General features: G+C 39.3%; 2 protein-coding genes across 2 annotated transcripts; both read right to left on the minus strand.

The window, feature by feature from the left end:
* Positions 1 to 1,181: 1,181 nt before the first annotated feature.
* LOC124308447 (UDP-glycosyltransferase UGT5-like) lies at positions 1,182 to 4,434 on the minus strand. The gene is made up of 5 exons (XM_046771171.1): positions 3,716 to 4,434; positions 2,816 to 3,186; positions 2,498 to 2,720; positions 1,700 to 1,919; positions 1,182 to 1,617 (listed from the first exon to the last, which is right to left on the minus strand). Exons 1-5 carry the CDS (start codon positions 4,182 to 4,184, stop codon positions 1,317 to 1,319), a joined length of 1,584 nt encoding a protein of 527 aa, XP_046627127.1. The 5' UTR covers positions 4,185 to 4,434; the 3' UTR covers positions 1,182 to 1,316.
* Positions 4,435 to 8,556: 4,122 nt separating this feature from the next.
* On the minus strand, positions 8,557 to 16,212 carry LOC124309474 (uncharacterized). The gene is made up of 10 exons (XM_046773139.1): positions 15,547 to 16,212; positions 14,864 to 15,234; positions 14,542 to 14,764; positions 13,946 to 14,165; positions 13,557 to 13,856; positions 11,284 to 11,648; positions 10,039 to 10,409; positions 9,721 to 9,943; positions 8,940 to 9,159; positions 8,557 to 8,857 (listed from the first exon to the last, which is right to left on the minus strand). The coding sequence occupies exons 1-10, from the start codon at positions 16,019 to 16,021 to the stop codon at positions 8,557 to 8,559; spliced, it is 3,069 nt and encodes a 1,022-aa protein (XP_046629095.1). The 5' UTR covers positions 16,022 to 16,212.
* Positions 16,213 to 16,321: the final 109 nt, after the last annotated feature.

Here is a 16,321-nt window from a genome sequence, read left to right on the forward strand (position 1 = left end):
CTGACGTAATCATGCGATGCATAAATGTTTCACAACCTTGATGTGTTCATGCTGATATTTTTTTACGCACGTTTTGACATTTTGGATATGAAATACGAATAATACCGTAGCAAAAATCTACAACGATTTTCAAAGAATTTTATGCGAATTATACCTACTTAGTAATCCATTTGTTTTCCAACCCTCACGTATATGAAGCCTTGCGTTGCTTTGTCCAAAATCCTCTGAAGTTCCTACACCCGAGAAAAAAAGAGAAATTTGATATTTAATTCTGTCTCGTTTAACCCTAAAACGGTAAAGCTATTTTTGTTGGTTTTTTTTTTTTTTTTTTTTTTAATTCCTTACCCATTCCCAAGAACGGGGGGTGAAAAAACGGCTCCATTTTGTAAATTTCATCTCTCGGGTACATCATATCGTTAAGGGTCCCATGGGGTCTCATTTTCTTTGTTTTTTAATGAAGAATCACGTGGCCCGAGAAACTTTTTACGTCAGGTCCAAAAAGGTAGTGAAGAATTGATGTGTTTCGTTTCGAAAACGTAAGCTGTTCTCTTGCGGTGAGAAATTTCAATTCGTGTGGGGCGTTTTTTTTTTCAAACCCCGTTATCGTTCTGGGGTTCATAATGATGTAGGAAAATTACCGTACCGATTTGAAGTTTTCGAATACCGCAACTTCCAAAGTGGCTCAATCTGCTTTGAAATATGAAATCCGTCGATTTCTATCATCTTAGGAACATTTGGCCTTGCGAATGCAATCCGTGCTTGTTGGTTGATAAAAAACTAAACGTTTTTAAAAACTTGACGTTTTTCTCAAGCTCACAAAGGTCGGCAATGTCATCTCCAAAACGTTTTCTCGCAAGTTCCTGTTGCTTTAGCATGTGATTCGATCAATACAAGTACAGATAGTGCCAAAACTGTATAACCTCGTTCGAACTTTGCCACAGTGAAAATTCTCCGAGTTCTCTTATTTCCATGTCCCAATGTGACGGTTAGGAAAACATTGTATGATTGTCAAATGGGTATTGCATTTCAACAGTTAGACCCATGAAAGGTATACTTTCTCAAAGTATAAAACATAGTTTTACGATTAAATTTGACAACCGTTGTTCAAATAATTGGAGAACAAAATTCGTGATAGGGTTACGGACTCGGAACAAAAATTTCGCTATTTAATCTATTGCACCCACTATACAATTTATACTTTCATATGTTATTACCGAAAATGAATGCAGGAAATAACGTATAAAAAAGACACATGTAATTTAATTGCGAAAATCACTAAATCACTTACGTATAATTCACATGTAATTCGTAACGACTTAACACACTTTTTCCTTTTTCCTAATCAAGTGTTGATGTTTGAGGAAATAAATGCTGTAAGCTAACAGCTTGTATAAGACTCGTAGTGCTATAGTACAAGCTGCCAAAATCGCGGTAGAAATGATGAAAATCAAGTCGATGTCTTGTCGTTGATACCAGGGATCGTCGGCTGTCGTCGAATGAAGATGAGGAGCACCTTTGTGACGTATCACGTATTCCGTCCACCAAACCGCGTTTTCCAACGAATCGTACGGTTTGTCTCTCACCAAGTCCCGCAATTTCAGCATGCTTAGTTTGTAGCTGAAAACAATCAGTATAATTAAAGTCACAGTTCGATTGCGAATTTCGATTTTGGATGGAAAGTGTGTTTTGTTTCACGCACCTGTCATCGCGCACGATGGATTGTATCGCTTCCACTAGGTCGAATCTGTCGACGCTGGAGATGTCCAGCTTCTTACCAACTCCAAGAGAGACAATCTTGTCGATATTTGATGTTTGATCACCGAGAACTGGTAATCCGATCACAGGAACAGCATGAGAAATCGCCTCCTCTGTGCTCTGAAGTCCTCCTTGGTATATGAAAACTTTTATATTCGGATGCGCTGAAAAGACATCGTGTTCGGATATTAAACGAATGTTTTAGATAACGTGAAGTTGCGTCGTCTCATTGAAATGAGGTATTCCAGTAGAACTTGCACCCTTTGTCTTCTCTCGTGCACTGCATTTCCAGAAAGCAATGAAGATTAAGGGGATCACTGTGAGTCAGTTCCGATTAGTGACAAAAAGTATATTTCGTCTCGTCGTAATAACTCGATGAAAGCTAAACCTGTCCGGTTGAATGTCTTTTTTCTTCTTCGCTTTATACACCCCGACACTATACAAAATCCAACTAACGATCAAGCTGTATTATTCTGACTAACAATCAGTTACGAATTTTGGAGAATGATGATAATTCATGCATGAATTTACAATTAGTACTGACCAGAAATGAATTTCTCAAACCACAACCACAACAACTCAAACAAACCACTGGTATGTATGTCCTGTTACGTGGGACGTGAGATTCAGTTTGTTCGAGGAATAACCGGGAAATTGGATCATTTTTTGTTCCTCGGAATATTTTTCAAAGTTAACTGACACTGGTATCCTAAGAAAGAAATGTTAAATAATGCACAATTACCCAGGACTGACTGTTGTGGAATCCATTTCATGGTATGGACGTTGTCCGGCTGACCCGGAAGAAGGTTGTCTTCATATTTCCAAATAACGGTGTAGGGTATTTCCGAAAACGCAGCAATAAATTCGCCCCGCATTTCGTTACTTAACGAAGCACTTTTGGTGTTTGTTCCAAGGCTCATGTATACGAAGCCTTGGGTTGCTTCGTCCAAAATCATCCGAAGGTCCTGCGTACAAAATGAGCCAAGATTGCGTGACTATGCTTCGCCAAATACTAATCAACGGAAAATGCCCAACGACGGAAATATTTCGGCCACAATACCTTTGATAGAGGCTCGAGCCGATCCGAAATGTGCAATCCACCAATATCGATTATCTTGGGAACATTCGGACGGACGTATGAAATTGGTGCCTGTTGGTTGGCGAAAACCAAACTGACATTTTTTTCCAAGTCACAAAGATCCGGAATATCGTTTCCAAAATATTTTCTCGCAATTTCCTGCTGCGTCTGCATGTACGTTGTTCTGTAGTGAAACAGAAATCTCCACGTCTGTACAAAGTTGCATAGTCTTTGCCAAAATGTCAACTTTTCCAAGCCTATTCCTCTGCCGTTCCAATATGGCGGCTGAGAAGGCATTATAGGATTGCCAAACTGATAGTGCACTTGGGGAGTCGGACTCATTGACGTAATTCCTTCATGAATGGTAAGATACAGTTTGTCAATTGAAATTATTAGAGCCCGTGGACAATTAATCTTGTACTGTAGAAAGTAGAGTCGCAGGAAAAAATTGGCTTATGGCTCATTACCCTACGATTGAAGTATGATTACAGAAATAACTTGAGAACATAACTCGAGATTACCATAAATTCTATTAACTACGGAACTTGTATGCATTCCATAATAAGATAAACCATTCTCGTTGGGTCAACTGTAGCTTTATCATAGTATGAGAAATTATCCATTCAATTCCAGTAACCACATATATAGTGTTTTCAGAGCGCTGGGTTGACGTACCAATCACTCAATTTTACAGTTAAAATGCGGAGAATTCGATTGTATTTTTTAAAATTGTACAAAAATCATCACGATGGAATACAATGCAGTGGCAATAATTGAACGATATATGGTTGAGATATTATCATTCATAAACAATCATCGAGAATCTGTAAAAGTATGAATGCCGACAAAATTTGTTTGTATGATAATACGAATATCATTTACCTATGACTGGAATTTCGTATCGCTTAGCGAAAAGCAGAACAGCAGGCCAACGAAGTGCTTCAAATAGTAACAAATCAAACGTTTCTCGACTTTCCGGTTCGTACAATTTCTGCAATTCTGGATGGCTGAGGATGCCTTCAGTTATCGTCAAAAATTTCGGTGTTGATTGCATGATAAAGTCATAGTACGTGTACTTTTTTGCAACAGATATCCAATCCAATCTCCAGTGTTCGTACATGAAGCTCACATCTATCTCCGTGTAGTTCTTCAGGGTTGGGTCGTTGATCGGGTTAGGAGTGACTACAACGAGCTCGTGACCTCGCTCCCTCAACGCCAGCGTCAATCCTCGAAATGCAATTTGATGACTGAACGAAGGAAACGGAAATATGCCGAGTATCCTTGCGGCGCATCCCGGATGTAAAACACCCACGATCGCAATCAGAGTAGCCGTTATAAAATGCCGCGACATCTCAGTCCACTCGCAGTATTATCGGCCCGGCAATGTACTAGTTCGATTCGAATCACGAAGCCCGTTATTGCAGCTATTGCTTCGGAAGTTCCTAGTCCCGGTTACAAGGTGCATCAGAACGACAGGCCGATTGAAAAAAACGATATCCTCTCGTACACCGCAGTTTATATGTGGAATACTAACCGTCGCGCTTTATATACGACACTTTTGTGGCCGAGCATATCAAGACGTCACCTTTGCAATCCAAATATTCTTCGCCAGCTGTGCAAGTAGCAAGCGTGCAGTCCAACAGTGAAGACGATGGAGTCGAAGGAAATTTTTGGCACAGTACGTAATACGGGTTATTCGCGGACGTAACATAAACTTCATCCGAGTCCAAACAACTGAGAAAACATGCATTACTGTGTGATGCGTAAATGTTGTTTCATGCTTTCGACAAGTATGTACATCCACACGAGTTCTCACGTAAATTCCGGTACTACAAAAATGAACAAAAAAATCTTGCTTTAGAAAAATAGTGAAACATTTTTGGAAAGGTCGGTCGAGAATCATGATTAGTGATTTCGTGAGAAACATGATTTGTTCAAGATAACAAAATGATGCTGTTCATCGCTTACTGCTTAGGCTGCTGTCGTTATTTGGTAATAAAATCGAAATCGCATCCTACTGATCACTGACATTGAGGGACATTGATGCGTTAAGTAATACTGCCATAAATTATTACTCCGAACGAATTCTTTGTTGTTACACACAGGTTTTAGATCAGGGACTTCAGGTGTGTCGTGAATTTTCATGATATCTAAGAGTATACCGGAGCCTAGGTTATTTCACAGCGCTATCTCGCGAATAGGATCAAAAATATTTCTCCTAATCTGTAAGGCCCTATTGTATTTAGCGATCTTGGCAACAAAGGAAGTGGAAGGTCATTGTTTTTCGGGGCAGGTTATCTATCTTTGTTCATTCCCAGAACTTTGATAAGCCAATTTAGAACATGACTATAGATTTTAACAGCAATGCGGGAAATACCAGGCTCCATTCTCACAGAGTAACTCGGAGTGCATTGCGGTAAATTTAATAATCGGCTGTGATATAGCAACTGTATTTGTTCAATTTCGTTCCAAACATCTTATCACATAGATCGATGAAGCAATCATTAGGATCGAGTTAACAAGGATTCAAAAAATCTTTTGTCGGTATCAACGTAGCTTATGCTTAACAAAAAGTACCGGTCGATTTTAACGAAAAATGAATATATCTTCGAAATACTGCTACGTAGCGGATTGTTTCATCAGGTTTTCATGATTTATGAGTAATAGGATCTACCGAAGTCATGAAAACCATCGCTATCTAGAAAAAATTACTTTTTCGTGTGTGTGTGTCACTTATTTCAACTATCCTCCAAGCCAACACATCACTGGCACGATTCAGACGACGATAACTCCATTTTATATTCAATCTCGGGTACAGATATGAACAAATAATCGATTTTCATGAAATAATCTCAGTTGCCTCACCTAAGAAAGATTCCTTTTCGCAGACACCCAGCTTCGAGTTCATAAGTTTCTTCAATTCGCAGCATTCCTCGTTCACTCATGGTCTTCTCGCAACTTTGCCGAAGCGTTAAATCATTCCCAGCTTAGTCGTGGCTTCGGTGATATCACAGTCTAGGTTATTATTCGTATCAATCACGGTCCCGTCGATTAGTGCGACTTGCAACGAGAAAGTCATTGAGTCAAAATATTTATGGCATAGTTTGTCTCTTCGTTTAATGGTTTCATTCTGGGAATCGGCAGAGTCGATATGCATACCATTCGAGCCTTGGATTGCCAGAGCTGTAAGAAAACGATTCGAGTCTACGGAATCGAGGAGAACTATTAGATCTGTAATTAGTTCGAATGCATTTTCATTGATAACCATAGTAGGTCAATAACAGAGCAATCGGTACTGCTGGCATAAGTATATTTTGCGGGATGCTCACTGCGTATCTTACCATTCAAGACGTAGAATCCCAGTTCGACCATACAATCGACAAAAGCGGCTCTCCTTGCATTTTTAATTAAATCAATGGATACTCTCTCGCGCAACATGTCGGAGTTGCAATTTTACTCGTTGGTTTGGTAGTAATGAAGAAGAAGAAGGTATGAAAGGAAGAAGACTATGTGATCATGCAGATTTTATTCGGAAAGAAATCTTCAAGTATGTCAATCAGTAATTTCATACCATTACCGAGTAGCTTTGAGACTCGATAGAATATTTATACATTATTATAACACCTACGGTTGTATTGTATATTCATATCTGTGTGTAAAAAGTTGCAACACGGTGAATGTATGATGATCGAGAGAAACAGAGGTCAAAACAGTTCGATGACATCGCCCATTCTCAGTGCAATTCATTTCAAGAAAAATAAACATAGCTATTTCGTCGATTGATCGGAACAAGATGATCGGCACCGAGTGTTGAAAATACCAAAACCATTGGGACATGGCGATGATGTGCGGAGTGTTATACAGTTGCGGATTTATCTGTCTGATGAAATGCTTTATCAACTGCCATTAGTTGCGTATGTGCCAATTTCGTCCAGCTAAATTACCATTTACTGCATTATTAAAAGACCTCGTTGTTCTGGATTGAAACTAATCTTAAGCGGTAGAATTTGTTAAACCATTAAAATACCATTCGGTATGCTACATGTATGGTCTTGAATTTCACATATCATTGAAGCGACTGATTTACTTTTGTTGATGGTATCAGATATTGAAACGTCGGTACTCGAATAGATCACGATCCAGGCATACAAATATTCATACCTGTATGGTTTTATAGCCGGTGGTAAAATTTTTTCAGTTGTGTGAAATTTCATTCGAATTTTCAATAAAATCTTACCGAATTAAACGAACGTGCTTGTTTGGGTGCATCGGATGAGCTATCTCGTACACAATTGTAATGAAGTTCATCCGTTCCAAACAAGTTTGAACATCTATTCTGAGGACATCGATCAATCGTCTCGGCTCTTTATAAGCGCAAAATCACTGTAATACTAATTTCAATTATTCAAGTTATCGCGGATAAAATGATCAACGGGGTCTTCGCAATAAGAAAATATTATACGCGTATTGAGTAGAGAAATCAAAAATAATTGCATCAAATTTATTCTTCTTTCAATTAAATAAAAATCAATGAAAATACAGTAGGTTTGAAACTGCAATAATATGACGTCGTCCATCGTAAGGTATATCTATATATTGCGAAATCAATAAAATTGATTTTATTGTAATAACCGAAATTATTGTTTCTTATGACAAGTAGAGAATACGATCTAATTATTTTGTCTTTATTTATGTTGGACACTTGCAAAGTTTTGTTTTTTTACATGCTCGCAGACCCGATTCGATTACTCCTCACAACCTGGCAGAGGCCATCGGTTAAACTTGAACGAGGCGAAGAGCAAATCGTCGGAGTAAACGATAATTTGATCAAATTGCGTAAATAAATTATGCCAGTATATTAAATGTAATTTTATCAGCGCTGATGATGCGACATTATAATTTTGGTGCGTATTAGGGCAGAGATGTCAAAGAGAAAACACTGGACTGAGGGATATGTGATAGCTTGGAAAAAAAAAACGCAGATACAAGAACTATTGGTTGTAAGATTAGCGCTCAGGGTCTTATTGGACGTATATTCCCAACCAAAAGTGAGTCTCGGTGTTAATATTGAACACCAGATAAAAATTGAGCATTTCACGACGAGATAGAGATATATATGAAATAGAATGAATTTCACTGAAGATTTATTAAACAAATTTTTGTTCAAACAATTCACTAACAGCTTCTTAGCATTATTGTTATTCAAAACGAATTATCTTGTAGACTCGGTTATGATTGATTTTTTTTTTTAAATTTGTACCTCATCATGAAGTGTTCAATATTCTCGCTTAATTTTACAACATAACTGAATGCATTACTGAAAGGTATAGCAAATCAGTTTCAGTGGTGATGTAGAAGATAATTTTATTAATAAAATAAGCCTTCGTAGAGTGCTATTAAACCGATCTCTACCTGACTTCGAACAATTTCGAAACAAAGCATCACTGACATTTCAGTTTTCGTTGAGTTTTCGCCGGCAGCTTGGAAAATCCGCGTGACTGCCGTGTTGAATTACTTTGTGGGGCAAAAGTTTCGTAATTATGGAAGATGAAAGAATCGTTGACGATGATGAGCACTCACGGAGAAACACTTTTAATTTCGGTAAAACAGAGGAAAATCGTTCAACGTTCTACAAGGAAACCTCTATTTCGTGACAAAAATTGAATGACATGTGTTCGAATTGATGGCTATAAAAAAAAAAAAAAAATGCAATTTACAATGACTTAATACACTTTTTCCTTTTTCCTAATCAAGTGCTGACGATTGAGGGAATGAATGCCGTAAGCTAACAGTTCGTATGAGACTCCTAGTGCTATACTAAGAGCTGTCCATATAATAGTAGTGATCAAAAAAATCAAGTCCATGTCTTGTCGCTGATACCAAGGATCGTCGGCTGTCGTCGAATGGAGATGAGGAGCACCTTTGTGACGTATCACGTGTTCCGTCCACCAAACCGCGTTTTCCAACGAATCGTACGGCTTGTCTTTCACCAAGTCCCGCAATTTCCGCATGCTTCGCTTGTAGCTGGAAACAATCGGTATAATTAAAGTCACAGTTCGATTGCGAATTTCGAGTTTGGATGCAAAGTGTGCTTTGTTTCACGTACCTGTCATCGCGCACGATGGATTGTATCGCTTCCACTAGGTCGAATCGGTCGACGCTGGAGATGTCCAGCTTCTTACCGACTCCAAGAGAGACAATCTTGTCGATATTTGGTATTTGATCACCGAGAACTGGTAATCCGATCACAGGAACAGCATGAAAAATCGCCTCCTCTGTACTCTGAAGTCCTCCTTGGTATATGAAAACTTTGATGTTGGGATGCGCTGAAAAGACATCGTGTTCGGATATTATACGAATGTTTCAGATATCGTGAAGTTGCGTCGTCTCATTGAAATGAGGTATTCCAGTAGCACTTGCACCCTTTGTCTTCTCTCGTGCACTGCATTTACAGAAAGTAATGAAGATTAAGGGGATCACTGTGAGTCAGTTCCGATTAGTGACAAAAAGTATATTTCGTCTCGTCGTAATAACTCGATGAAAGCGAAACCTGTCCGGTTGAATGTCTTTTTTCTTCTTCGCTTACACACCCCGACATTATACAAAATCCAACTAACGATCAAGCTGTATTATTATGACTAAGGGTCAGTTACGAATTTTGCAGAATAATGATACTTCATGGTTGCATCTGACTGACTGACCAGAAATGAATTTCTAAAACCGCAAGCTATTATTTAGAAACGGAGTTCTCTTGAGTGGTACATATGTCCTGTTACGTGGGGCGTAAGATTCAGTTTGTCATCATCATTTTTTGTTCCTCGGAATATTTTTCAAAGTTAACTGACACTGGTATCCTAAGAAAGAAATGTTAAATAATGCACAATTACCCAGGACTGACTGTTGTGGAATCCATTTCATGGTATGGACGTTGTCCGGCTGACCCGGAAGAAGGTCGTCTTCATATTTCCAAATAACGGTGTAGGGCATTTCCGAAAACGCAGCAATAAATTCGCCCCGCATTTCGTTACTTAACGAAGCACTTTTGGTGTTTGTTCCAAGGCTCATGTATACGAAGCCTTGGGTTGCTTCGTCCAAAATCATCCGAAGGTCCTGCGTACAAAATGAGCCAAGATTGCGTGACTATGCTTCGCCAAATACTAATCAACGGAAAATGCCCAACGACGGAAATATTTCGGCCACAATACCTTTGATAGAGGCTCGAGCCGATCCGAAATGTGCAATCCACCAATATCGATTATCTTGGGAACATTCGGACGGACGTATGAAATTGGTGCCTGTTGGTTGGCGAAAACCAAACTGACATTTTTTTCCAAGTCACAAAGATCCGGAATATCGTTTCCAAAATATTTTCTCGCAATTTCCTGCTGCATCTGCATGTACGTTGTTCTGTAGTGAAACAGAAATCTCCACGTCTGTACAAAGTTGCATAGTCTTTGCCAAAATGTCAACTTTTCCAAGCCTATTCCTCTGCCGTTCGAATATGGCGGCTGAGAAGGCATTATAGGATTGCCAAACTGATAGTGCACTTGGTTAGTCGGACTCAGTGACGTAATTCCTTCATGGATGGTAAGATACAGTTTGTCAATTGAAATTATTAGAGCCCGTGGACAATTATTCTTGTATTGTAGAAAGTACACTCGCAGGAAAAAATTATCTTATGGTTCATTACCTTACGGTTCAATTATGATGCCAATAATAACTTGATAATGTAACTCGAGATTAGCATGAATTCTATTGTATATGGAACCTGTATGTATTTTTTAATATGATAAGTCATTCTTGGTGGGTCAATTGTAGCATTATCAAAGTATGAGAAACAATACTTTTAATTCCAGTAACCATATGTGGAGTGTTTTCAAAGAGTGAGGTTGATATAGTCGTTGGAGCATGCAACCGGTAATTGAAAATACGTTTTTCATTGTCTGTCGATTGACAATGATGGTGTATCACATATGTAGTGAAATTGGGCGTTATAAAGAAACATAAGACTTTCTTTTTTCTGGCTACACTTACCCAACTGCAACGGTCATTTTATACTGAATGTGTAGCTCAGGCTACTGTATCGTGTATAAAAATGAAGTTATTGTTAAACAAATTACAAGTTTAGTGGACTGGTATATATAGATACACCTACTATACGCATCTGCCACCTTGCGGAAATAATATTATGGTAATCTATACTGTAGTGCCATAGTTACTTTTGACAGTTACAGGAGTCACCTCCGGTAACTCAGTTTTATAATTAAAAGATGAACAATTCGATTGTATTTTTCAAGAGTGTACAAAAATCATTCGGATGAAATAGAATGCAGTGGCAATGATTGAACATGCATGGTTGAGACATTATCATCCATAAACAATCATCGAGAATTTGGGAAAATATAAACGCCGAAAAAATTTGTTAACGTGCTAATCCGAAAATAACTTGCCTATGACTGGAATTTCGAATCGCTTAGCAAGAAGCAGAAGAGCAGGCCATCGAATTGTCTCAAATAGTAACAAATCAAACGTTTCTCCACTTTCCGGTTCGTACAATTTCTGCAGTTCTGGATGGCTGAGGATGCCTTCAGTTATCATCAAAAATTTCGGTGTTGATTTCATGACAAAGTCCCACCACGTGTACTTTTTTACAACAGATATCCAATCCAATCTGAGGTGTTCATACACGAAGCTCACATCTATCTCCGTGTAGTTCTTCAGGGTTGGGTCGTTGATCGGGTTAGGAGTGACTACAACGAGCTCGTGACCTCGCTCCCTCAACGCCAGCGTCAATCCTCGAAATGCAATTTGATGACTGAACGAAGGAAACGGAAATATGCCGAGTATCCTTGCGGCGCATCCCGGATGTAAAACACCCACGATCGCAATCAGAGTAGCCGTTATAAAATGCCGCGACATCTCAGTCCACTCGCAGTATTATCGGCCCGGCAATGTACTAGTTCGATTCGAATCACGAAGCCCGTTATTGCAGCTATTGCTTCGGAAGTTCCTAGTCCCGGTTACAAGGTGCATCAGAACGACAGGCCGATTGAAAAAAACGATATCCTCTCGTACACCGCAGTTTATATGTGGAATACTAACCGTCGCGCTTTATATACGACACTTTTGTGGCCGAGCATATCAAGACGTCACCTTTGCAATCCAAATATTCTTCGCCAGCTGTGCAAGTAGCAAGCGTGCAGTCCAACAGTGAAGACGATGGAGTCGAAGGAAATTTTTGGCACAGTACGTAATACGGGTTATTCGCGGACGTAACATAAACTTCATCCGAGTCCAAACAACTGAGAAAACATGCATTACTGTGTGATGCGTAAATGTTGTTTCATGCTTTCGACAAGTATGTACATCCACACGAGTTCTCACGTAAATTCCGGTACTACAAAAATGAACAAAAAAATCTTGCTTTAGAAAAATAGTGAAACATTTTTGGAAAGGTCGGTCGAGAATCATGATTAGTGATTTCGTGAGAAACATGATTTGTTCAAGATAACAAAATGATGCTGTTCATCGCTTACTGCTTAGGCTGCTGTCGTTATTTGGTAATAAAATCGAAATCGCATCCTACTGATCACTGACATTCAGGGACATTGATGCGTTAAGTAATACTGCCACAAAATATTACTCCCAACGAATTCCTTATTGTTACATCTCCGCTGTGTAAATCAATACGCTTTTTGCTTTCTGCTGACCAACACCTGTGAACACTTGAGTAATCGCATATTGTGGACTAAAAAGTTATATAATACAGCTAGTATTATATACAAAGTCGTAAAAAATTCAGCAGAAATGGAGAAAATCAAGTCCATGTCTTGTCGCTGATACCAAGGATCATCGGCGGTATCACGTGTTCCGTCGACGAAACCGCGTTCTCCAACAAATCGTACCGCTTGTCTCTTAGCAAATCCCGTAACTTCATCATTCATTGTTCATAGTTGGAAATATAGTGTAATCAATATACACACGATTATTTGGTTACCTCATAAATGACCAATTTTCAATAGCCTAAAATGTATGTCATACATACCTGCCATCATGGACAACGGAGTATAACGCGTGAAGTAAATCGTCGTTGTTAAAAGTGAGAATTTTCAACTTTTTCCAACGCCTAAGGACACCATTTTATCGATTATTGTATCCTGATTATGAAAAAACCGCTAAGCTGATCAAAGGAACAACGTAAGAAATCGCCTCTTGTTACATTTCTTTAGACTCATTGCTGATAGGCACGGGTGTGATTCGCGCGTGAGACATCGAATGCTGTGGAACTGTGGTTCCTCGGTATTCTACATTATCAATTCCACGCTTCGTTGGTACGCAGAGTCAGATTGTGAGATTATTTTGGTAACATGAGGGTTAAATACAATTTGTAATTCTGAAAAATTGTAATCAATTCCAGAAAAACCGTTCAAGTTGTGAATTCGAGACTTAACGCGCAAACGCACGCACGTCTCGCAAAACTTTCAAAAGCTTTGATTTTTCAAATTGCTGAGCCAAGTTCACATACACGCATTTTTGTGTGAAATATGATTATTTGTCAGGCAAATTAAATTCTTCAAGTATGTTGCATAGAATAGCACAGTTCAGGTATCAAAGGTCATAAAAAATTTGCAAAAATGATGGATCAATTATATTCAATCATCCATTTCGCATACACATTATCACCGTTGTAATACATCTGTTGTGACATTTACATGGAACGAGTCAATATGCTTTGTGCTTTTTGCGGTCGGGCAACCGATGTTTAAGCACACGAATACTGCGAACCATCAACTTATGTAATACAACTAATGTTATACTGAAAGCTATCAAAATCACAGTTGAAATAATGAAAATCAAGTCCATGTCTTGCCGCTGATACCAGGGATCGTCGGCTGTCGTAGAGTGCAGATAAGGGGCACCCTTGTGACGTATCACGTGTTCCGTCCACCAAATCGCGTTCTCCAACGAATCGTACGGCTTATCTTTCAGCAAGTCACGCAAATTCAGCATACGTTGCTTGTAGCTGAAAATGATGAGCGTTATCAGAATTGATGCAACTATTTGGCAACTTGACGAATTTGTAATTTCTATCCGAGAATGTGTCATACATACCTGCTGTCCTGTACAACTGAGTGTATCGCTTCGAGTAAATCTGCCCTGTTCAGAGTAAGGATTTCCAACTTTTTCCCAACTCCTAAAGACACCATTTTCTCCACCATCATGTCCTGGTCAGCAAATACTGGTAACCCGATAACGGGAACGATGTGAGAAATCGCTTCCTCTGTACTTTGTAGACCTCCTTGGTATATGAAAGCTTTTATATTCGGATGCGCTAAACAGGAAATGTAACCAGGTGTTGAACTAATTTTTACGATGGTATGGATCGTATAGTATAATAATTACAGTGATACGTTTTTTTTTAATGCAATGGGATTGCGCTTCGTAATGAAAATGGAGTTCACTGGGACTCATTTGAGTTCCGTCTCACAAGCATAAAAAATAACGGTGTCATTACGTAGGAAGTTGTTTGTAAGATCGTTTAATCATTATGCTAACAAAAAAAAAAAATAGCAATTCAAATGAGGGATTAGATTCGAAGTGGGGTTGAATCAGGAATAGTGGCGATATACGACACGTTCAAACGTCGAAAAAATGTAAAAAATGTTTTCAATGAAATCGAATATTGAGCAAAACCTTGTCGTCGTCACCTAAAATAGACTGCTGCGGGGTCCACTTCATGATTATCACGTTCTCTGGCAGGCCGGGAAGAAACTCATCCTCGTATTTCCAGATAACGGTGTAGGGCAATTTTGAAAATGTTGCGATGAATTCATCTCGTATTTCATTACTCAACATGGAACTTTTGACATTTGATCCAAGGCTCATGTATATGAAACCTTGCGTGGCTTTGTCTAAGGTCCTCTGAAGATCCTACGTCAAAAAATAAATCAAGATTGTAGTACATTTTCTTTCTATGCATCAAGCACCTACTAAAGTTTTCTAAAACTGTGAATGTCTTGTTATTCATACCTTCGAGAGAGGTTTCACCTGCTTCGAGACGTGGAATCCACCAATTTCAATAATCCTGGGAGTATTAGGTCTGAGGTATGAAATGGGCGCTTGCTGATTAACGAAAATCAAGCTGATGTTTTTTTCAAGATCTCGGAGATCAGGTACATCATTTCCAAAATATTTCCATGCTACCTCCTGTTGCGTCGAAATGATAGCGCTTTGGTAATGGTACAGATATCTCCATATCCTCACGAAATTCTTTAGTCTTTGCCACAGCGTCAACTCTCCCAGCACAGCCTTCCCAGCGTCCCAGTGTGACGGATGAGAGGACAGTACTGGATTACCAATTGCGTAATGAATATTGGTAGTCAACCCCAGAGACGTTAGACCTTAACAACGTGTTAAAGACTGTCTTAAAATGCAATTTAATTACCGTAATTACCGTACATGATAGACAAAAATTGTTGAAACGTTGCAGGTACATCAGTAACATCAGTTACAAGATATTGTACAACCAGAGATGTCGTGCATAAGGTTCAACTGATTTATGACGTTCACCATAGGGAACATTTCGTGCTAACATTTTTTATTGCAAAACATTTTCAGCCTGAAATTGTCACCTCTCTCAAGTTAATCCCTCTATCAAATCATCAATTGCGAAGTGCTTGAATAATTTCTGTTCGCAATAAAAAATAACTTGCCTATAACTGGAACGTCAAATCGTTTACCGAGTGGTAAAAATACAGGCCAATAAAACGCCTCGATAATTAGTAGGTCAAACTTTTCCCCACTATCCGGTGCGTAGAGGTTCCTGAGTTCTGGTAGGTTGAGGATGCGATCAGCCTGCGACTTGAACGCGGGAGTCCAATTGGCAACTACGTCGAACCAGGTTTCGTGTTCCCGGTTAGTAACCCAATCCACATGTTGAATAAAGTCCTTGTATAGAAAGTTGATGCTTATCTCGGTGTAGTTTTTCAAGGCCGGGTCGTCGACTGGGTCCGTCGTTACGACGACAAGCTCGTGGCCTCGCTCCCTCAGAGCCATTGTCAGCCCACGAAACACGATTTGATGGCTGATCGAACTCGATGGACATATGGCCAGGATCCTTGATGCCCATACATGATGTAAAACAGCCACGACCAGCACCGACGCGACTGATATCAAATGTTTCGTCATAGTGTTCGTACTTCCGTACTTCCAGCACCTCGCACCACAGACTGAGTTCCGAAGAACGAAGCTCACTATTAATGTACTACATGCTACCGGGGATACGGCACCCTGTCACTTGAATCCGCTATTCCCGAGCGTGCAAGACGGCATACATTTAAGATATTTCCGTCTGACTGTATGCGAGTGGAACGAGCGTTTCTTATACTTTGCTAAACACGACACAGTCTTACGGACAAAGAGGCAAATCTAATTTCCCACACAATTTTTTATACCAATCGCTGCTGGGCACGTGTGATCTACGCGTCA

This window comes from Neodiprion virginianus, chromosome 7, assembly GCF_021901495.1.
Source record: "Neodiprion virginianus isolate iyNeoVirg1 chromosome 7, iyNeoVirg1.1, whole genome shotgun sequence".
NCBI lineage: Eukaryota > Metazoa > Arthropoda > Insecta > Hymenoptera > Diprionidae > Neodiprion > Neodiprion virginianus.

Coding starts and splice junctions, on each gene's coding strand:
- LOC124308447 (XM_046771171.1), bottom strand. CDS start 4,184: ATGTCGCGGCATTTTATAACGGCTACTCTGATTGCGATCGTGGGTGTT. Junction 1,920..2,497: donor TCCACAACAGTCAGTCCTGG/GTAATTGTGCAT, acceptor ATGTCTTTTCAG/CGCATCCGAATATAAAAGTT. Junction 1,618..1,699: donor TCCATCGTGCGCGATGACAG/GTGCGTGAAACA, acceptor GATTGTTTTCAG/CTACAAACTAAGCATGCTGA.
- LOC124309474 (XM_046773139.1), bottom strand. CDS start 16,021: ATGACGAAACATTTGATATCAGTCGCGTCGGTGCTGGTCGTGGCTGTT. Junction 13,857..13,945: donor TCAGTTGTACAGGACAGCAG/GTATGTATGACA, acceptor CATCATTTTCAG/CTACAAGCAACGTATGCTGA. Junction 9,160..9,720: donor TCCACAACAGTCAGTCCTGG/GTAATTGTGCAT, acceptor ATGTCTTTTCAG/CGCATCCCAACATCAAAGTT.